The sequence below is a fragment of the Mustela erminea genome, chromosome 13, assembly GCF_009829155.1.
Source record: "Mustela erminea isolate mMusErm1 chromosome 13, mMusErm1.Pri, whole genome shotgun sequence".
NCBI lineage: Eukaryota > Metazoa > Chordata > Mammalia > Carnivora > Mustelidae > Mustela > Mustela erminea.
Genome location: NC_045626.1, coordinates 52268721 through 52291594, shown reverse-complemented (window position 1 = coordinate 52291594; position 22874 = coordinate 52268721). Strand labels below are relative to the sequence as shown.

The 22874-nt window shown below is 40.3% G+C and overlaps 1 protein-coding gene and 1 long non-coding RNA gene across 9 annotated transcripts in view; one reads left to right on the top strand and one right to left on the bottom strand.

The window, feature by feature from the left end:
• The window catches only part of LOC116571629, a 35711-nt gene extending 31412 nt beyond the window's left edge, over positions 1–4299 (bottom strand). The window contains exon 1 of the long non-coding RNA XR_004277933.1: positions 4130–4299. This is a non-coding gene — a long non-coding RNA (uncharacterized LOC116571629). The remainder of the gene's footprint in view (positions 1–4129) is intronic.
• The window catches only part of MYOM1 (myomesin 1), a 161579-nt gene extending 139040 nt beyond the window's left edge, over positions 1–22539 (top strand). For all 8 annotated transcript variants that reach the window (XM_032309700.1, XM_032309701.1, XM_032309702.1 and 5 more), the window contains 12 exons: positions 1454–1598; positions 2487–2546; positions 2871–2938; positions 7085–7198; positions 7914–8001; positions 9194–9232; positions 9320–9425; positions 13267–13430; positions 15570–15606; positions 15849–15871; positions 18168–18223; positions 21729–22539. In XM_032309700.1, coding sequence (XP_032165591.1) covers positions 1454–1598; positions 2487–2546; positions 2871–2938; positions 7085–7198; positions 7914–8001; positions 9194–9232; positions 9320–9425; positions 13267–13430; positions 15570–15606; positions 15849–15871; positions 18168–18223; positions 21729–22022 — 1194 coding nt within the window. In that variant the 3' untranslated portion in view covers positions 22023–22539. The remainder of the gene's footprint in view (positions 1–1453; positions 1599–2486; positions 2547–2870; positions 2939–7084; positions 7199–7913; positions 8002–9193; positions 9233–9319; positions 9426–13266; positions 13431–15569; positions 15607–15848; positions 15872–18167; positions 18224–21728) is intronic.
• The last annotated feature ends 335 nt before the right edge of the window (positions 22540–22874 follow it).

Genomic DNA, 22874 nt, shown 5'->3' with positions numbered 1-22874 from the left:
TTTCCATAGACAGAGTTACAACATTTGCACTTTATTTGTCCTCCCAGAATCAGGCCAGTACCCTGTGGTACTGAAGAACCTGGGGTTATGAGCTCTGGCTTTTACTGTGCTATCACAGGTATAAATGAGAGACTCAAAAGATGGGAGAGAGGTGTGATTTGTGGCCATTATTAACAACCTGTTCTCCTTTCATCAAGATATGTTTTAAAAACATTTCAGGATTCATTAGTGAAGAGGAGAATGAATAACATAAAATAGAAAAAAAATGTAATATATTTCTTTTCAGCTCATTTAGCAACCGTGTATAGAACCTGAATAAGTCACACAGATTCCACGGTGGCCCATCTTCTCCATTTTCAAAATAGTCTCCTTGATGGCTGTGTTCATCACCCAGCCAGTGGAGGGGAAGAAAAAAGCATTGTTGGCATCATTGTCTTCTGCCACAGCTGTTTAGGGACCACTGGTGCACACATGTGCATCGATGCACTCTCCTTTATGTGTTCACACAGGCTCTCTTGCTATTGCCCACATGCACACATACACATACATGCTCTGAACTTGAAGAACTGTTCATTGTCATTGCAGTTAGTTCTTACACTATTTCGTTGGTGGAAATCAGTGGCGTAGGCTAAGTTCCCTAGAAGGACAGTCTGAAATAGAATTTCTCTCAAGAGTGGGGATTAGGGAAACAAGCTAATGTAGAGGAAAGCAAAGCAAAAATGTGGTCTCAGTTGCAGACTGGCTTCCTGCAGGGAACACTCTGGAGCAAGAACTGCAGCATAGAGCTGATACCAGACCTGAGCCTTCATTCTGTGACATTTTATAGGAAAACTTCATTAAGTAAACTCCACTATAGAACCTGTGCTTGTATGCCCAGAGGCTAAGATTTATCTTTACATTGAAAAAAAGTTGCCTAAGCAACATATAAAATAAGCACAGAACAATAGGGTGAGTACAGTTTATTAGGAACAAATGGACTTCACATATTTTGGAGGCATTCTTATTTACATATTAATTCCACATATATTTATTAACTGCCTGCTATAGACCTTGTGTGCCCAAGATGTGAGGGATATAGCAATGGATGAGACAAAAACATGTCCGTCACACTGTTTTGCATTATTCTGCTAATTAAAACGAATGTAATCTAGAAGGTAAAATGGGAATCTAAAAACACCTTTTTGGCAACATTTCTGACTTGGGATAACAGAACTTTATTTGTATTTAAAAAAATTAAATATAAGACTTTATAGTAATCAGTTCTGGTCAAGGTCATATGTGCCACATCCTATTTTTCTTTTTCTAGGGAACAAGATTTTGAAAGCCCATCTTAAAAAAAAAAGTTAACGATAAATTTTGTTAAAATTATGATTCCTCGGAGTTTGCATTTATTCCATCAGGCATCAGCATCATATCTTCCTCACTGATTTCTGTTTTCCTTTCCACACTGAAGAAATACAAGATGCATATTGACCGAAACACTGGCATAATTGAAATGTTCATGGAAAAGCTACAGGATGACGATGAGGGAACATATACTTTCCAGCTTCAAGATGGAAAAGCAACCGGCCATTCCACTCTTGTTCTCATTGGAGATGGTAAGAAGTCTGTGGCACATTAACTCAAAGACTTCACTGTTCCCTTCAGTGCAAATACCCTGTGACATCAAAGTGGTCATGTGGAAGGCAGCAGGAAATGCTTCTTGTATTTCAAACATTGGAATCCAATTTCAGTGAATACTTTCCACAGTATTTCACCAGATTTAACCTTAGTCCACAGGGAAGACTGCAGTTAAATGATCTCCTGTCTAAACAAGTATTTATTACTAAAATTCTCCAGTTAAGGAGATTGCAATACAACGAAGACTGCATCTGTATCTCAGAAACAATGATAGTACTTTATACTGTGTTCGTACTTTAAACTACTTAAATTAAGAAGAAAAATATGCACAAGTGGTTCATGCCAGATCAATTAATTCTACTATATAGCTGGATTATATGTCAGTTACCATAAGCCACTGTAGAAACTACCAACATGTAAAATGTGGCATTTAACAAATGTGGCATTTGGAAAGGCTGGCCAAATCTCTACATTTGCAACATCCAATACTATTTCACTATTTCCTTGCTTCATGACCTTGAACGATTTATTTAACCTTCCTAGCCTCTTCCTTCATTATAAAAACTTAAATAGGTTGTCATGATGTATAAGTACATTATAATAATGAATATAGGGATCTCTGGGTGGCTACATCAGTTAAGTATCTGCCGTCAGCATGTGTCATGATTCCAGGGTCTTAGATTCTAGTCCCACATCAGGCTCCTTGCTCAGCAGGAGGCCTGCTTCTCCCCCTGCTTGTTCTCTCTCTGACAAACAAATAAATGAAATCTTAAAAAAAAAAAAAAGGAATATAAGTCAGCACAGTGGCTGGCATATACAGTTATACCACTCAACTCAATTCATACTTCTTTGTTTTTCTATTTTAGTTTATAAAAAACTCCAGAAAGAAGCCGAATTCCAGCGGCAAGAATGGATCAGGAAACAAGGTAAAAATGGGCAGTGAGTAAAGAGAAAAACTTTGTATTTCTTGAAAAAAAAATTCCAAGATTAATTCCGTAACAAATTTAAGTGTATATTATTGCTAGTGTTAATAATGCCCTGGTAAATTAAAAAAAAATTAAAAATATTTATTATTAAATTTATGTCAGTTTAAAATATTTTAAAACTAATCTTGAATTTTAAAGTATCACTTTATATATTTATGTATATAAATATACTTTGTATACATATATCATTTTAGAATTTAAGAATGAGCTTTGATTTTGCATTTGTGATTAATAGAGTGATTATTGATCATTAAAATTTTCTAGGTCCTCATTTTGCTGAGTATTTGAGCTGGGAAGTGACTGGTGAATGTAATGTACTATTGAAATGCAAGGTAAGGAGGAATCTGGGTGGCACAATAGGCTGAGCATCCAACTCCATTTTGGCTCAGGTCAGGATCTCGTGGGTCAAGGGACTTGAGCCCCACTTCCAGCCCAGTGTCAAGCTCCCCACTTAGTGGGGAATATTTTGAGATTCTCTCCCTTTGCCCGCCCTTCTCTCCCTTTCTTTCGAAAATAAATAAGCACATCTTAAAAAAAAAAAGAAGAAGAAGAAGAAGAAGAAAAGCAGGGTAAGAAGTAGGTAAATTTTAAATATTTGATACAAGTGAAGTAAAAATAACATAGAATGTGAGAAAGGAAAGATCAATTTTTCATCACCATTTGAACCAAAATGCTAAGTGACACATTCTTGCCATTGATTATTACCGTAATCATTGGTTGGGAAAATACATAACATAAAATGAAACCTAAAATAAGATAAAATAAAACAACATAAAAATATGGGAAGATAAGATGATTGCACCTACTAATTTCACCCTAGTTGATAAGGACTGGCTCTTTTCTTTTTAAATCAAGACTTTATGTTTTTTAGGAGAAGTTTTAGGTTCACAACAAAATTGCAGGGAAGGTACAGAGATTTCCCCAGTAGCCCCTGTCCCCATACTTGTATAGCCAGCATCTTCATCAACATCCCCCCACCAGAGTCACATATTTGTTCCAAATGATGATTCTACATGGACATGTCATAATTGCCCGAAGTCCACAGTTTACATTAGGGTTCACTCTTGGCATTATACATTCTGTGGGCTTAGATGAATATATAATGACCTTTATCCACCATTCTAGTATCATACAGAGTTTTTTCACTGCCTTAAAAAGCCTTTGTGCTCTGCCTATTCATTCTTCTCTCCCCTGCCCCCATTTAAAAAAAAATTAATCTCAGAAGAATCTCATAATGTCTTTGTTTCAGGCCAAATCTTCATTCTAAGTAATAGATGTATTCCACAGTCATTCCAGATACACTGTCTTTCCATGGAAGTGTAGCAATTTCCTATCTAGCTTGTATGACTGAGGCAACAATACCTTTGAGTATTGGCTAGCTCAGCTGTGGGTTCTGAAACCAGTGTGCTGCCGGGATGGAAGAGGCTTGGTCAAGAGTTTGCAGCTCATGACCAATCGTCTCATTAGGCCTAGGGGAAAATTTAGAAATAGAAGTCCATATCACATTCTGAATCATTTTGTACCTTAGCTCATGGTGTGTTCAGCTGAGTGAGTCATCAGAATGTTTTGAGGCTGGAGTGTGAAGGTCATGGCAACAGACAGTGACTCCAAAGTAGAAGCGTGGGTTTGGCATTGGCATTGTAAAAGTCAGAACCCAAGTGCTCCCATCTCTTCTAGGTCTGATGACATTTAAAGGAACAGCAGTCTACCAGAAATATGTCTGAAGATAAAGTCTAGGCTTTATTTAGCCTCTCAGGAAATGGCAAACTTCCTGAAAAACAGTTTCTCAGGCACCACCCAAAGCCCTCTCTCTCCTCTTGGCTGTCCACGGCCATGTTGCCCCTGACTCGCTTTCTCCTTCATACTACCCACCCCATAAACCATGCCTTCCCTGAGACCCACATGTCTATCCTCCTTCTTTCTGTTCTACCTGTTACACTAGCTTTCTGGGAGGTGAACTCTGGTGTCCTGTTTCAATGGCTTTCCTCAGGAGGATCAGCCCCTTGCCCAGATTCTGAATGTAGAAAGAGATTCTGAATAATCGTACATTATGTATTCATGCTGTTCCAGTGCCTGGAGTGATCTTCTTTCAGCTTCTCTGACAAAATCCTTTCTCTAGGCCCAGCTTAGTCATCTTTTCTGTAAAGCCTTTCCCTTCTCTGTCCAGGTAGACTGAACTTTCCTCTGTCTTGCCGTTGCTCTTTGTTTCATGATTATAGCAATTTTGGTACATTTAGCAATTTATATATTCATTATAGTTAACGGGGTATGTATAGTTAGATTCAGGAGACTATCATGGGCCAGCCCCATTTGGAACTACTCTACTCAACAGAATATAGGACAAGAACCCCAGCTTGCCTGCAAGGCAGTGCTGGGCACTCCTTACCTGCAGGAATCCACTTTACCACCCTCTGATGACAGCTAAGGTGCAAGGGGACAAGACCTACTTTGGTCAGTGTAGGAAATGCAATGGCTTTAAAAATACTTCATACTCTAAGCATCCGATACCTTTTGTAACAACTCCATATGGCAGAGCTTCCAGCGGTCCCCATGAGGGGCATGCCCAAATTACAAGTGTCAGCATACTTAGGGAAACCTAAAGCTGTGGAGTCCATTTCTAGTCTCTCCTAGTCCCAGCTTTTTTCCCAGTCAGGGGTCATTTTTATCAGAAGCGATGTCGCCTAGTAATAGTTACTTCCTATAATTCAGGGACCCGTTTACAGGATTATAAAGAATGTTTGTGTGTGCTGGTTTCACTATAAAGTTACCAGTGTTGGTTCTTATGTTACTTTATGTTTATATATATATGTGTGTATATATATATATATATATATATATATATATATATATATATATTTATATTTATATTAACATATTCTGTTATTTGTCCCAGGGGTGCAGTTCTGTGAATCATCAGGCTTACACATTTCACAGCACTCACCACAGCACGTACCCTCCCCAATGTCCATAACCCAACCACCCTCTCCCTAGCCTCCTCCCCCCCAGCAACCCCCAGTTTGTTTTGTGAGATTAAGAGTCTCTCATGGTTTGTCTCCTCCTGATCCCATATTATTTCATTTATTAACGGAAAGTTTTTAACATTTTAAAGCTTGCATATCCTTGATTGTAATTACCTTAAACATTTTTATTCATCTGTTTGTTTTGTGGTTATATCTCCTCTTTGGGGAATTATGTGTTCATTTCTTCAGTCATCATCTAGGTGTTAGGGATTGTTTTCTTGATTTGTATGAAGTCTTTTACTTTTTTATATAATTTTATATAATTTTAATTATATAAGAAATACAAGAATATACTCTTCTTTGTAGAACATTCAAACATTGTAGATCAAGCTCAAGATCCCTTTAACTGTATGAGTGTGTTTAGCCTATTTGAAGTTTGTATAGGTATAGGATTTAAATGTTTCCTCAAAATTGCTAAGGAATTAATTTATTAAATCATAGTTGATGGATGTTAACTAAACTTACTGTGGTAATCATTTTATAATATATACACATCTCAAATCAATATATTTACCTTAAACTTATATATTTTATGTCAATTTTATCTCAATAAACCTGAAAATACTTAAATTAAAAAATGTTTTTAAAAACATATTTACCTTCTACATTTATTTGCAAAACTTCATTAGTCTTTTTAAAAATATTTAGAGGGGTGCCTGGATGACTCAGTCAGTAGACCATGTGGCTCTTCATCTCAGACTCATGAGTCTGAGTTCCATGTATGTAGAAACTATAAATAAATAAACTTTAAAAAATAAAATATTTAGATACATATTTACTCATTTAGAGATATGCTTACTCATTCTGTTCTTTTGATAAAGGATTTCTGTGTGTGTGTGACACAAGCTATATTTTAATGTGATGGGATATGTCTGCCCATGATTTTCAGATATTTATTATTATTATTTATTTTATTTAAGTCTGCCTGCTATCATGTACATATCTATTCTTTTCTGCCCACCAGACAGGTTTTGTTTTGTTTTGTTTTGTTTCCACCAGACAGTTTTAAAATCAATTTTTATTGTTGGACATAGAAATGCTATTGATTTAGGTTTATTCACTTGTATCTATTTTATTTTAAACTCTTTATCAATTAAAATAGCTTTCAGTTGATCCCTTTAGAAATCTATGTCTTCTCTCCCTCCGATTTCCCCCAGCTCCCTTGGGGGAGATGAACTACCAGAGACTGTGGACTGTGAGAAACAAACTGAGGGTTTTGGAGGGGAGGGGGATAGGAAGTTGGGTGAGACTGGTGGTGGGTATTAAGGAGGAAGCACTGGGTATGATGCAAAAACAATGAATCTTGGAACACTGAAAAAAATAAAGTTAAAAAGAAATCTGTGTCTTCTAAGCTCTTCTAAGCTTTCTGTTCTATCCAATGCTACGTTAAGAACTATTTAGTTTTGTAAGAGTAGCAGTCCCCTATTTCAAGAAGTATAATTATTGTTTTTCTTCTAGGTGGCAAATATTAAGAAGGAGACTCATATTGTATGGTACAAAGATGAAAGAGAGATATCAGTGGATGAAAAACATGACTTTAAGGATGGTATATGTACCCTGCTTATAACAGAGGTAGGTGACTGTAAGTGTGAAATGTAAGTATATTAGTTCTGTACCCTACATTCTTCTAAAAAAGAGACTAGATTCTGTTTGCCTTTGCCCCACACGTTTTTAACACCTTACTTCTTGCTGCTCCAAGATCCCTGCCCTGACATCACCCAAAAAACAAGCCATAGGAACACAAAAGCTTCTCTCACCTTGTGATAAGGCATGGGTTTGTCAGCTATCCAATATCCCACCAGTATTGGCTAGATAGCACCAACTCTGGCCTCTCTGAACTACCTCTTTTCATAGTTGGGTGAGTGGCAGGACTATTAAGTGGATTCTTCTTGGTTTGCTCTTAAGCCTCATGATAACTTGTTCCCAAAAGTACAGAAACAATCAGACACAGTATTCAGTTAAGTACAGATTTTCATCTACATTTTGTCTAAAAGAACATATCGTTCAAATATATGAGATCATTAGTTTTTAACATGAAGGCAGAGTAAAGGATAAGGAATTTAAGTCTAAAATCAATTATAATCTTAGAGGATGAAAAATCAGGACTGCTAGCAGGTCAAATGATGACAGACAGGTTCATCTGTGAAGTCCTCATCACTCCCTTGGCCAGATGTTTGTTAAGTGTGTGATTTGACTGAGGGTCTATAAACCACAGGACCTTAAAAATGCAAACACCATTCTCTGAAGCTGCTATAATCTGCAACATGGTGTTTCCATTTCCTCTTAGTTTTCCAAGAAAGATGCTGGGATTTATGAAGTTATCTTGAAAGACGACAGAGGAAAAGATAAGAGCAGACTGAAGCTTGTGGATGAAGGTCAGTCTTCTCCTAACTGCTGGGGTTCATTTTGTGTGTTCTGTGTATAGAACTAACTAGTTAAGTTAGTTAACTAACTAACTAACTTAACTAGTTTTTACTTAACTAGGTCATGCTGAGTTTTTGTTCACAGATTTTGTTTTAATTTAAATTCCAGCAGAGTGAACTACTGTGTTGTTAAAAAATATTTCACTTTTAGTCTTCCTGGAAATCAAAGAGTACTTTTGATCTTCAGAGAACTTATAGTCCATTGTCCACAAGGGTTCTCTTTTCAATATAAATCATCATTTTTGTTTCAACCCTATAAAAATACTCCAGAGTCAAAAGCTACTGTGAGGGACATCTGGCTGTCTCAGTGGGAGAAGCATGTGACTCTTGATCTCAGGGTTGTGAGTTCAAGCTCCAAGTTGAGTATAGAGATTACTTAAAAAAAAAAAAAAAGTTTATTTAAAAAAAAAATAAATTACCATGAAAAACATGTCACCAAATAGTCTACTCTTAACAGATCTCAAGAAAGATTTATATATGAAATGTCAAGTTGTCAAGTCTCTCAGTTATTAGCAGAGCAAGAAAGCAATTTCCATTTTTCAGAGACTTCTAAGGACAAATATGTCATGATAAACAAAGACATACATGTGACCACCAAACTTCCAAGCATGTTCTTGAACAAGATCTTTAACATATTACTAACGGTGTCAGTCTGACTTTGATTTCATCTTCCTGATCCTGGTGGAGGCAAGACTAAATGTGCTTATTGGCAAGAAGCATTATCAGATGGAGAAGTATCAGGAAACCTGACTGGCTAATTCGTTATGAGTTGATGACACAGATAAGAAAATTCCACGTATGTAATCTAAGACTTCTTGGGACTCAAGAAGAGAATCCTAAAGCCAAGAACCTTCCTGGAAATCTCACTGTGGCTTTCTCTAGAATGTAACTATCGTGACAGTTACAAAGAATTAGAGGGAAAAATATATCAGAATAAGAGCAGGGATCTTTTAAAAGTTGATACAAATTAAGGTAGTATTCCCTCAAAGAGCATGTCTGCTCAGTTGATCAGCAAATTCACCTGTAGCCAATACCCTTCACCAGGCAGGTTAATGCTAAGATCACATGCTACTCAAAATTTGAGATCTGACCTTACGTTGAGCATTTTTATGCTAAAGCTCTGTCTATGAATTTCTATTCACAGCCTTTAAAGAACTGATGAGTGAAGTATGTAAAACCATAGGTAAGTTAAAATGGTCTCCCCACGACAATGCTTCACTGTTCTGGATAGGCTTACAGCTGTATGAACTATCCTGTTTTTCTCTTTCAGCTCTCTCTGCTACAGACCTGAAAATCCAGAGCACAGCTGAGGGCATCCGGCTGTACTCTTTTGTTACTTACTACCTGGAAGATCTGAAAGTTAACTGGTCCCACAAGTAAGTAAGTGGGAACTTAACTGCCATGTAGAAATTCTTTCTGCCGTGTGTGTGTGTGTGTGTGTTGGCAGGGGTAGGGTGGGAGCAGCAACAACCTTCTCTTCTTCCTCTCAGGTAAGGAGCCTTCTTACTTCCCAGGTCTGACGTTGACAAGTGTAGGACAGAAGCATCCCACCATTCCCTTAGCATGAGGTTAGCCCTTTCCCTCAACACGTGCATGGCGAGGCCAGTGATGGCTAAGATCATCTGTCCTTGTGATCTGGAACTGTCATCATCCATACACATCTCTGTAATGGAACTTCTACATCCAGAAGGTTGAACTTGGGCTCCCTCTGCTTTGCCAGGCAAATGAGATGCTTATCCCCTCTTTCTAAACATGGCTCACACCTACTATGGTCTGGAACAAAACTGAAGCAGCACACACCACAAGCCACCACATTTCCCATTATATGAGTTAATAGGCATTCACCAAAGAAACCTAATCCAGTGGAGCACCCGAGTTTGTTTTTGTTATCATTGATAGCAGTTGGCATAGTAGGGTATGGGCATGTCTGTTGTCCACCCTTGGAAGGCTTTGGGGATTCAAGATTATTTTGGGAATGTGTATTTGAGCTAGACTGAGCCTGCAGATCTATTCGAATCCCAGGTTCCTTTGTGGAGTATAGGTGAACCCAAGTTCACCTCTGGGATTCTAGGAGCTAAAGTAGGTTTCTATGTTCAGTCAGTCCTCCGTTATACTTTCAACATTGTTGTCCTTAACCACTGCCCTTCCTTGAAATGTCCTGAGCTGAAAGAGAACAGCCTGGCATAGAAATCTGATGGGGCACAGGTCCCTTCACTCCACTCTTCAGATGCAGGGGGTTCTCATTCCAGAAGTTCTTTAGGAGCCCCACCGAGCAATAGGTCAGTGTGGCAGCCCTTGGAGGAGGCACACAATAGTGTTTATTTGTATCTTCCCTACAGTGGGTGTCTATCACATGCTGGCCGCTGCCCTAAGCCCTTCACACATATGAATTCATTTACTATTCACAGTTCTAGGAGGCAGGTCTAGGAAGCTCAGGCTTGGGAATGACTTGCTTGAGGTCATACAGCTAAGTGGCAGTTGGAGGACTGAGCCCAGGCCTGGCTCCAGATCTCCCCACACAGTGGTGTTCTAGTTGCTTTAAAAGTCTAGATCAAGGGGTGCCTGGGTGGCTCAGTGGGTTAAAGCCTCTGCCTTCGGCTCAGGTCATGATGCCAGGGTCCTGGGATCGAGCCCCACGTCGGGCTCTGCGCAGCAGGGAGCCTGCTTCCTCCTCTCTCTCTGCCTGCCTCTCTGCCTACTTGTGATCTCTGTCTGTCAAATAAATAAATAAATAATCTTAAAAAAAAAGTCTAGATGGAACATTTAACTGCAACTGGGTCCCACAAAACAAACATTTGTGTTTTCTTTAAAATGACTACTATGCTTTGTCTCCCTCCCAATCCCATCTTGTTTCATTTATTCTTCTCCTACCCACTTAAGCCCCCATGTTGCATCACCACTTCCTCATATCAGGGAGATCTAATCTCACAAAACAAACTGAGGGTTGCTGGGGGGAGGGGGTTTGGGAGAAGGGGGTGGGATTATGGACATTGGGGAGGGTATGTGCTTTGGTGAGTGCTGTGAAGTGTGTAAACCTGGTGATTCACAGACCTGTACCCCGGGGATAAAAATATATGTTTATAAAAAATAAAAAATTAATTAAAAAAAAATGACTACTATGCTATAAAACAGTGTTTTTATTCTTTTTCTCCTTCTTTTCCTGAGCTCTTAAAAAAAGAAAGAGAGAGGGAGAGAGCGGGGAGAGAACAAGCGAAATTCCAATTTGAATGCTTGGGGTTTCAGTCCTTTGTTCTATTTCTTTCAGAACACATTTTAGGAAAGTAATTATAAGTTAAAATAGATCAAATTCTAGGAAATTCCTCTGTGACATCTAGGACATTCTAATATATCAGTCTGAAGAAAAAGAGAAGATGAATTAACTGAGTCATCAAAAAGCTTTATATCATCTTTAAAAGAATTACTTGCTCAAAAAAAATTAGAACATTCAGTTTTAAGGAAGTTGCTATTAGACTAGCAAGGCATAAACCTTTTATACTATTTGGTCTAGTCAGTTGAATGACTATTTTGTGTACCCGTGTGCCTATGAAAGATTCAGGAACCAAGGACTGATTGTCTTCACTGTCTTTACGTAAGTGTGGCCTAACAGGAAAAGACTTGAAATGGGTTTTAACCTTGACTTCATTCCTATCTCTCCTTGAATCTTAGGCAAGTCATTTAATATTTTGAAATCTTAGGTTTCTTTCATACGAAATAGGAACAGTACCTGTTCTATCTCATAATAGTGATGGAGCCAATGAGAGAATGAAATTTATGACACTTTGTAAACCATGAAGGGCTTTACAAATCTAAGGTACTATATTATTCAAGTTAGTCAGAGGTTAGAGAATTCAAACAGATTTATTGAGCAAAACCAAGGTCTAGCTTTCTAACTCCTTAAGACACATATATGTCTCAGACTCAAGTCTGTGGGTACAGATGGGTTCCTTTACCCTACATCTTATAGCAGTTTTTTTTTTTCCTTTTTAAAAAAATTTTGGGGAAGAGGAGGGATAGAGGGAGGGAGAGGGAGAAGCAGGCTCCCCACTGAGCAGGAAGTCCACCCTGGGGCTTGATCCCAGGACCCTGAGGTCATGACCTGAGCCAAAGAAAGATGTTTAATTGACTGAGCCACTCAGGCACCCCTCTTATGGCGGTTTGTGAATATATTTTAAAGAATGTACTATATAAGAAAAATGATGAATGTTTATTTGAAAGCTGAAACTTTTTTAGTGGAGATTTTTTGCTTTTCTGTTTTTAGTTCATTTTGTTTATTACAACTACAAATGTAATACATGCTTGTTTTAGAAAATATACTTATAATATCATATTACATATTAGAAAGAGTTTATAAGATAATATCATCCATAGTTTTCCTAGCCATAGTGTAAACTTTTTGGTGTACTTCTCCAGTCTTTTCTGTATGCATAATTGTTACTATAATTAAGTAGTTCTGTATACTGCCTTTTTTCTGATTTCCTCACATATTTACAAACTCTTCATAAAGTTTCTTTCAGCATCATTGACGGTACACCTACCTCTACCTTTCTCTTCATTTATAACAGTAACATTTCTAAATCATCAGATCACAAGGCCAAGTGTTCTATTGCTTTTATTCTCTAAAGAATGGAATGTATGTGTCTGCTCATGACCTGCTATAGAATTTGGAGGAACTAATGTCCAGGGACAGAGAAAGTGCCTCATTCATCATGGCAGACTCTGCTTTTCAGTGTTTTAAATAGCTTTGTAACCACTTATGTCAATAGATGTCAGCCACAGATGACCGACCCTCCTTAAGTCTGTTTTTACTTAGTTTGTAAAATCTGACTTACAGCCATAGACCATCTGCAAGAAATATGCAGTAATAGAATACATAGTTTGGACTTTTCACTTTAAAGACTCTCTTAGTCCTACAAATAAACTGAAGCAAAAGCAAAGATAATTAATACCACTGAGAATAATCGGTGTTGCAATCGGCCAGGGCCCCAGACTGCTGCTGGAGGTTAAATGTACAGACTGTCCACCCCTACTACCACCCTGGGCCTTGGAACCCAAGTTCTGTGATTCAGGGCCCACACTTTTTCTTAAGCTGAACATGCATGGTTCTCATGTTGTTCGAAACCCTGTAAAACTCTAAGCTGAGACCCTCAAAGACAGACAAAGTAAAAATCAGCTGTGGATGAAAGGAGACAATAACAATGTTTTCTTTGCTGTGAACAGCGGGACTCCTATTAAGTACTCAGACAGAGTTAAGAGTGGGGTCACCGGGCAGCAGATCTGGCTGCAAATCAGCGAGCCCACTCCAAATGACAAAGGCAAATATGTGATGGAGCTCTTTGATGGCAAAACTGGACATCTGAAGACAGTGGATCTTTCTGGACAAGGTAAATGAATATTTTACAGATTAGAACTTTTCTGTGGAGGAATGGACTTTTTAAAAGGAATGAAGGGTGATAAGAGGTCATTGCATCTGACTATTGGAGGATGATTAGAGATTTTAAGAAAGCAATTTTAATTCAGCATGGTGGTAGAAGCAAGAATTCAGTGGGTCTTGAAGTATCAGTGAAAAGTACAAAGTAGAGACAACACAGAAAGGAGTCCCTTTTCAACATGCTCACAAAGGAGGGCAGGCTGATTTACAGTCACCTGCGCAAGAACAAGCACTGAACAAGTTCTGGTGACTGGAGTTTGAGCATGTTTAAGAGTTTAAGAATTCAGTTGAGCTGGAAGATGTGAGTGACGAGAAATAACCAATGTATCCGTGTTCTGAAGAAAGGAAGGTCTGAGATCCAGGGCAGGGGTGAAGGCATTGACTTTGGAAAGGAGTAGGGATCACTTCTCTATAGAAACCAGGGGTGGGTGGGTTAGGGTGATTGGGGTGGGGGGGGTTAGGTAAATATGAATAAGCAAAGATCAGTAGTGAGAAGAGAAGAAAGTTGGAGAAGTTGGGTCCTTATGACCTCAGATGTCTTGGTCATCTGCCGCGAGACTGGGGGCATCTGGAGAGAAGAGGGAAGAGAAGCAGGAAGTAATGAGGGAGCTTGTGTTCCAAATCTGTGGCTCTTCATCTGTCAGCCCTAAGGTCTTGGAAGCCACAAGGTCAGGATGTTGTGCCCCGAGGCTCTTAATGTGCAGCTTATTTATCACTGTTCTTGCCTCCAGCTCCTGTCTCTATCATCCCCCTTCAAGGACCTGGGGCTCAGCCTCTGGGCAGTCCTTCCACTGCTCCTGTCTAGGTCTGCCTCACATTCCTTAGGGAGACCTTGGACTGACTTTGTCTTCCACCTCTTCATATACTAAAATGCAGTGTGAATATTCCAGAAGTCTTAGTGTTTTTAAACTGCAGAGAGTAGACTCACAAGAGCTCAGCCTTTCAGCAGTCCTGCCTTGAATTGTTTTGGGCTGAGCCACCAGGCCCTTCCTCCCGCCACGTCCCTCCCTACACCCCCCCCCCACCCCTCATCTCCCACCCAGGAGAGCTAGAAAGAGGAGAATGGCTGCCTTCAGGCTCTGCTGCTCCTGAGTCACAGGCTGTAGTAACAGGATTTCTTCTGTAGTCCCTCTGACAACCAAAAACAGCAACAGGAAGGGGTGGATAAATTTAAAAGTTAAAAAAAAAATTTCTTTTACTCTCTGGCCCACCCAAGCAGATTAGTTCAACGGGGCTCAGCTCTTTCTCAGTGTCGTGTGGGCAGAAGGAAGAGAACTGAACGTTTAGCCTAACTGGTCGACCTCCAGAGACTTGAAGCCTGACTTTTTATGCTTCTTTTTCCCCTCCATAAAAGGAGAGGGATGGATTAGTTATTAGGTAAATATTTTCAAGATGTAAAACATGGTGATTCCCAGACCACATAGGAGCAAAGAGAAGGTGAGAGAGATTTCAAAATAAAGCTGCCTTTATGCCCGAACTTTTCGAAGTGGCTTGCTCAGCAGGCTTGGGTGGGGGAGAAAGATATTAGAAGTCTGTAGCTCTCCTTTCCTTGCCTCACTGTCTTTTCTCTGGGCTCCGGCCCAGCTTGGAAGCATTGCTTCAGCCGGCACTGGTGGAGGCTGTGAGCGTAGTAGCTCCCGTGCCCTTTGACACAGATAGATGGGCCAGACTGCGTAATACGGAAACATTTCACTGTCCAGCTCGGAGGCTGGGCCCTGTGGGATGATTAATAAGAGAAAAGTCTTTTTGATGTTCAGGATGCTTATCCTGCAACCATCTTTATTACCATTTTATCTTTGGCAGAGCTAATCTTTTCCTCTCTGCTTGAAAGGAAGGCTTCTCACCAAATTGGGAGCTTCTAAAATCCACTACTTCATCTTTTCTACTTAGAAAGTATTTGCTTCTTCTGCAAGTCCATCCTGTTGCAGAGTCAACACGCAGGCACAGTCTTATTCAATCAGTTTAGTCATGTCTGGACTGACCACACTGACCTCAGACCGCGAACTTTAATCTGCTACTGTATGTTGTCAGTTCTGGGTGAGAACATTCTAACGTCTCTCTCTCTCTCTCTCTCTCTTTTTTTCTCTTAAAGCCTATGAAGAAGCCTATGCTGAATTCCAGAGATTAAAGTAAGTCCCTTGCCATTTGTGTGCCCTGCTTTCTCTGGAACATGGTGTGCTGCTCCCCCCACCTGAGGGTTAGAGAGGGTCTTTCATTTTGGCAAATGCCTAAAAACAGCACTTTCCACTGCTTTGCTGAGCAGCAAAATGTCTCTGAGGCAATGAAATGCAGTCAAGGTTTGCGACTTTGAAGTACCACTAAAACAAAATTCTTCTTTGTTTGTATGTTTGTTCGTTTCTCTCAACCACAGACAAGCTGCCATTGCCGAGAAAAGTAAGTAAAGACCCTTCTCATTTACTCCTGGCATCGTCTCAAAAAATAGTTTTTATTTTTTTTATTTTGACTGTAGACAGAGGGTGAAGTGTTTTTTTTTTTTTCTTTTCTTTCATTCCTTTTTTTTTTTTTTTAAATCTTAGGTGTTCTACATATGTTTTCATTTAGTCTCTTGAGTAAGAATGTCTGTGAAAAGAAGGTCTCAGATTACATTTTAAGAATGTCACTGAGCTCTTGACTTGAACTAACCCCTGGGTACCCTGAGAAATCTCTGGGTACAAGTTACACAATAAGTTGTTAATCACTTGCAGCAGGCACAACGTATTAGAAAAATGTATCTATATTAAAGAAGAAATAAAAAACTGTAAATTTGACATCAGATAAATCACTGTAACTCATCAAATACTCCTGCATTTTCCTAAGATCCCCTGTAGGATACAAGAAGCCAAATAAGGCCTTCATGAATACTTCAGTCTGCATAAACAAACACCAAACTGTCAAGCCTTTGTACCCAGAAACTGTGCTCACTCCTAACTTCCTTAGCTGTTGGCCTCATACATGGAGATTTCTAGATCTCAATCTTTTAAAGATTCTGAGAAACATGAACTAATTACAATAATCATTCAGGTTCTCTCTGAGTGTGTGAGGCAGAGTTTGAAAATTGTTGAGGGCTAAAATTATATAGAGTCAGTCGCTGGAATGGAGGGAACCAGGAGCGGGAGTGAGCAGTGAAGTCACCTGGCAGCCTTTCAGTAGCTCCAGGTCATTCAGGATGGAACTTTCCACCTTTGACTGCTTTCCCCTCTCTTCCTGCTCTTTTCTTCTCCCTTTTCTTGTGCTGGGTTTGTGAGTGGTGAGGCAGCTGCTAGCAGTGAATGGGGCAGATGCCAGCACCAGCACGGGGCGTGCCGGGGGAGTACAGCGTGAGAGGGGAGCCCTTCTCCTTGGTACCAAGTGGCCCCCTTCCAAGCCTGTATGCACAAGCAAGGCCAGTGTCCACAGTTGACCGCCACTCCCCATTGTTGAACTCTGGTGGGCAAGGAGCCCGCTCCTCCCTCCAGATCATGAATTCTTTCTGAAGTTTCTGCATTGAAGCAGTTTAGAGCTATAAGAGACTTGAGTGCCCCTGTGTTTAACCTTTTGTAAGCTGAGGGATGCTTAATTCAAACAACATCTTTCACACAGATCCAAAATGTAAAATAGGTAAAAGCCAAGTTAGTGGGCCCCTCCCAGGGCCCCCAAGGAATCCTGTGCGTGCTATGGAACAGGCCTGGATACCTTCATGTCCACAGGCATAATGTAACTCTTCCCCCATCCCCAGATTAGGAGACTATGGTCCACGCAGTGAAGTGACTTGCCTAATGTCACACATTGGGTGGTGTAGGAGCCAGATGAGGAGTTGAGCTTACAAGTGGTACAAGGGATGATGGAATCAGCAGGAAAATGTAGTCAAGATTCAAGACTCGTTCAAAGCTGTAGCCTGACTTAGTGAAGAAGGGAGTTGTGCAAATAGGGATCTAGAGTCAAACATTAATTGAAATGGGCCTAAAATTGAGAGGGTGGTGGCCACTGCGTTAGTGTGAGACAGTGTCCCTTTGAGCAGATTACAGAAAGGTGTCCTTCCCTGGGGCTGAGCCAGTTGTACCCAAAGCACAGGGCTTGGTGGGGTCTGAGGGGAGCAAGAGGTCAGCTCTGAATTTCAGCACCTTGTCCCACACCTTGTCCCCTCAGCTGGGGGCCTTTGTACTTCATGGCCATAGACAGTAGCCCTACATAGCCCTACACACCAAGAACTACCAGGAGACAAAAATGGGAAGCTCTCTAGGAAAAGCCCAAAGAAAGCCCACATCTGCAAAAGCCTCGTGGCATACAGCCTCCAATTATACTTTTTTTTTTTTTTTTTTTAATGATAAGGAAGCCCTTGAAAGAAGCCAAACAGACTTGGAGGCTGTCCATAGAGATCTGCTCTGCCTCCTTGAGCTGAGCCCCGCTGAGCTATAGAAGGGCCAGGGCTGAAGATAGTCATGAAAATTATAGGGCAGGTCTTAATACGACAAAGCCATCTCAAGCTGATAATTTGGGTAGAGGCACCCACACACACAAGTTATCTGTGCAAGGAAGAATAACATCTAAAATTACCGGACCTTTTCCTAATTTTGCATATTAAAAATAGGTATAAAATATTTGTTAGGAGAAGGAAACTAAATTGGAAAGTTAGTTTCCTGGGGTGCTTTTGTGAGTGTGATCACTGGCACTCATCATTTCAGTGATTAACCAGAAACACCTGTGCTTGCAGACCGCGCCCGAGTGGTGGGTGGACTCCCCGATGTGGTCACCATCCAGGAAGGCAAGGTAAGCATGGAGCACTCCTGTCTCTTCTTCTTCCCCACTAGCAATGGATTCCAGTGCCCTAGACTTTGTTCTGTCTAAGAGCTCCCACCACCTTCATCTTAAGCCACTGCTGCTTTGGCTTGACTTCAGAGTAGCCAAATACAAGAATCAAAATGGAGTCCATTTTTCAAGTCAACATAACGTTTTGTAGGCCAAACATTAGGATACAAGTAACCTTATGTGGGCACATGTAGACCACTTAGTCTCTTCCCAGAGGTACCCTTTCATATCACGAGAAGGAAAAAAGGTTCAATCACAACTATGTGACAAATGTAACTGGAGAAAGATGCGACCTCTAACACCTAGTGGAAAATGGGTTGTCCCCTTAAATACTTCACCTCTGAAGGGAAATATCTGAAGGGAAGGGAAACATCTTGTGCTGTGAATTTCAATAGGTTCTGTTTCAGTTGAAAACTGATTTATTTATTTTTATTTTTTTAAAGATTTTAGGGGGCGTCTGGGTGGCTCCGTTGGTTAAGCAGCTGCCTTCAGCTCAAATAATGATCCTAGGGTCCTGGGATCAAGTCCTGCATCATGCTCCCTACTGAGCAGGGAGCGCAGTTCTCCCTCTCCCTCTGCCTGCTGCTCTGCCTACTTGTGCTCTCTATCTCTCTGTCAAATAAATAAATAAATAATAAAAAATAAAGATTTTAATTTATTTTTTTACAAATGAAATTGAGAGAGAACAAGCACAAGGGGCGGGGAGGCAGAGGAAGAGAGAGGGAGAAGTGGGTTCCCTGGTCAGCAGGGAGCCGGATGCGGGGCTCCATCCCAGGACCCTGGGATCATGACCTGAGCTGAAGGCAGACATTTAACCGACTGAGGAGTTCAGTTGGTTAAAAGCCTTTTGGGGGGCACTCAGGCCCCCCAAAACTGATTTCTTTCCATTTAACTTTAAACTAGTATTTCCTGGCTCCATAATAATCTCTCTGAAAAGCAATGAACATACTTTCTAACCTGGATTCACTGTCTTCATCCTTCTGTTTCAAAAGCAATGAAAATACTTTCTAACTTGGATTTACTTGCTTCATCCCTCTGTTTCATTAAGACAAATTCAGTAAGTCAGCCATAATGGGTGGGTACTTGAAGGAAAATAAAACCTTTTCCCAGTGAAGACATGTGATGGGTAGACTAGGGATAAACAAGGCATGTGGAAAGGCTTTAGTGAGAGGCAGGTCTCATCCAGCTGCATTTCTTCATGGGTGGAGTACAGATGACCACAGCTGACCTGAAGCTCAACCAATGCCAGGTTGCTTTTGTCTTTAAACTCCGTTTTTCATGTTCCTCATTTAATGGGGTTCCAGATATTCAACTCATTGGGTTGTAGTGAGAATTCTGAGAGAGAATGTATGGGAAATGACTTTGTGATCTGTAATGGAAATAAATCTAAAATAGGGATAGTAGTTTTCCATGACACCTAAGGTATTTGGGAGTTTGGCTCGGTTTTTAAAAAAGTTTTAACCCCCAAGGGGCCCCTGGATAGCTCAGTCAGTAGAGCATGCAACTCTTGATCTCAGGGTCATGAGTTCATGCCCCACATTGGGCATGGAGCCTGCTTAAAGAGAAAAACAAAACAAAAGTTTTAACCCCAGGTCTGCTTGGATAAGTTTGATGACAATAGCTTGATTATTTTTCTTGCTGAAATGTGTTTATAGGATAATTCAGTAAGAAATGCTAATTAATCATGTGAGGGAAGAGATTTCTTAATCTCCCAGTTTTAAGCAATACTCTTATAGAAGAGAGAGTAAGTGATCATATAAGACCCTTTAGAGGGATATTTAGATGACTATCCTCTTCCTATGTATTGTGAGCCCTAGTTCTTTTCCTTATACTTCCTGGATTTCAGTAAGAAAAAAAAAAATGCAAGAATGGAATTTAAAATGTGAAGTAAATTCAACAATGTTGGCCATCAGAGAAATGCAAATTAAAACCACAGTGAAATATCATAACACCTATCAGAATTACTAAAATAAAAACAGTGAAAACAACAAGTGCTAATAAGGATGCAGAGAAACAGAATCACTTGTACATTGCTAGTAGAAATGTAAGCCAAGATTGTGAAGCCAGGCAGGAAAACAGTTTGGCAATTTCTCAAAGAAGAAAACATGCATTTGCCATATGACCCAGTAGTTATACTCCTGGGCATTTATCATAAAGAAAACAAAATTTATGTTCACATAAAGACCTGTATACAAATGTTCAATAGCAGTTTCATTCACAATGGCCCCAAACTGGAAACAGCCCAGATGACCTTTCTGGTGTATATATATAAATATATCCCATGGCACAGTATTGAGCCATAAAAAGGGACAAAATATTGATCCCTGCAGTAACTTGGATGAATCTGCAAGGAATTATTATGCCAAGTGGAAAAGGCATGCTGAAAAGGTTACATGCTATATGATGCTATTTATATAATACTTTAGAAATTAGGAAATTTTAGAAATGGAAAATGGTTTGGTGGTTGCCAGGAGTTAGAAATGAGGTTGGGGGCAGGGGATGGGGGTAGGTATAAAGGGCAACATGAGAGATCCTTGTGATGGAAATGTTCTTTATCTTGATTGAGGAGACGGATACATGGACCTAGACAAGGGATAGAATTGAATAGAACCACACACACACACACACACACACACACACACACACAAAACACCAATGAGTATAGGCCAAACTGGGGAGATCTGAATAAGAACCATGGGTTGTTATCACTGGCAATGTACTGGTTGTGTTATTACACTGTGGTTTTGTAAAGTGTTAATATTAGGGCAAACTGGGTAAGGTCCCATACAACCTCTCTATTATTTTTTATTACAGTTTCTGAATCTACAACTATCCTTAAATTTTTCAACAAAAAAGTAATGGTAAAGTAAAACGATCGGCCTAAACATTGATCTTTTGAAGTAAGAGGGTTTCAGCACAGATGGCAATATAATAAAATATCAGGAAATAGGAATACATTTTGGTAGAGCACCATCTCAACTACAACAGACTGGTCGGGGTTTGAGGGAGATGGAACCTGAAGATGAATCCCATTATCTGAAACAGCTGTCATGATTCTGCTGCTGGGCTCTGTGAGGCAGAGAAAATGCAAAGTGAGCAGGTGGTGATTATGGCAATGAGATTTCTCTACTGAAACAGAATCCAAATGCCACATGAGAGCAAAAGACATCTATGTGTTTATGAAAGCAAGAGTGCAGATGGGAACTGGCAGCCAACTTATTTGTGTGGCTCTGATGATGAGCCTTCCCAAAGCTGGGAAGCTGAGGCCCTCCAGAAATCTACTTAGGAGTGAAGTCAAATTATAATTGAAGCAGTTGCATGCCCCTGTTATCACATCACTCCACCCGTTATTCCAGGGTCTTTGTATTATCATCCTTTGGGTCCTGCCAAACCTCCAGAAAGTTACTTGAAGTTGGATCATTGTACCTGATCTGTCTCCTTCCCTCTCACAAAATGTGTTTTGCAGGCGCTTAATCTCACCTGCATCGTGTGGGGCGACCCAACTCCAGAGGTTTCCTGGTTAAAGAACGAGAAGCCCCTGGTCCCAGATGACCACTGTAGCGTCAGGTTTGAGGCCGGCAAGACTGCCTACTTCACCATCAGTGGGGTGAGCACCGCCGACTCTGGCAAATACGGGCTGGTTGTGAAGAACAAGTACGGCTCAGAGATAAGCGACTTCACAATCAGTGTGTTCATCCCGGAGGAGGTGGCTAGGAAGGCGACTGAGCAGCCCCAGAAAGGCAACAAGAAGGCCAAGTGACCAGGAGGCTGTACGAGGGGAGCTGCGCTGAGCTGCCTTGTGTTACTCACGTGCGAATGGCTTGGGTTAAGTGTAAGGAACTCTTCCCGCTTTCTACTCCCTATTTTTGTGCTGGCTCAGGGGAAAATCATAAAATCTCTCATTCATATAAAAAAGCATCAACTAACAACATTTTGATAGTTTTCTTTATCAACAAATTCTGTGTTAAGAAAATGCCATTGGTCGCACAAATACTAGGAAACGGTTTTAAGGAAAAGACCAGAATAAAGACAGAGGGATGTTGGATGATGGTCAGAGAGTAGGTGAATATGTTGTGGAGCAGCATTTGGACTTGACTTGACTTTTCCGGGGAAATTCTCATGGGTTGCAGTCATACTTCAGCATCCTGTCCAAAGGGGGATGAATTGTTAAGCCAAGCAGTGTGTTTTGTGTGTTGTTAATGATAGTGATGTGCATTTCTGTTGGCGGTCTTGTGATTTGGAGCCTCCTCAGTATTAATAAACGGTCCTCACGCCTCTCCTCTTTCCCATTAGTGTTTTTCTCCTTCCTGTTCAGCTGTTCAGTGGTGTGGTCTCTGCTGCATCCTTCCCACTGCATCTTACAGCACATCTTCTGATTTAAATTCCTTTGGGTTAAAGTAGTCCCTTCCTAGTATGATCAGACGAGCCATCCAAGGTCAACTGAGGTTCAAGGGTATGAAATTGCTCCATCATTGTACATCTGGCAGCTTAATGTACAATCAAGTCGATCCCATTGTTAAGGTACCCAAAGTAATTGCATGTAATGTGTCGATTAAGGATAATAAGAAGGTGTGGGAGTCTATTGCCAGAATTGGCGACAAAGGGTGCACAG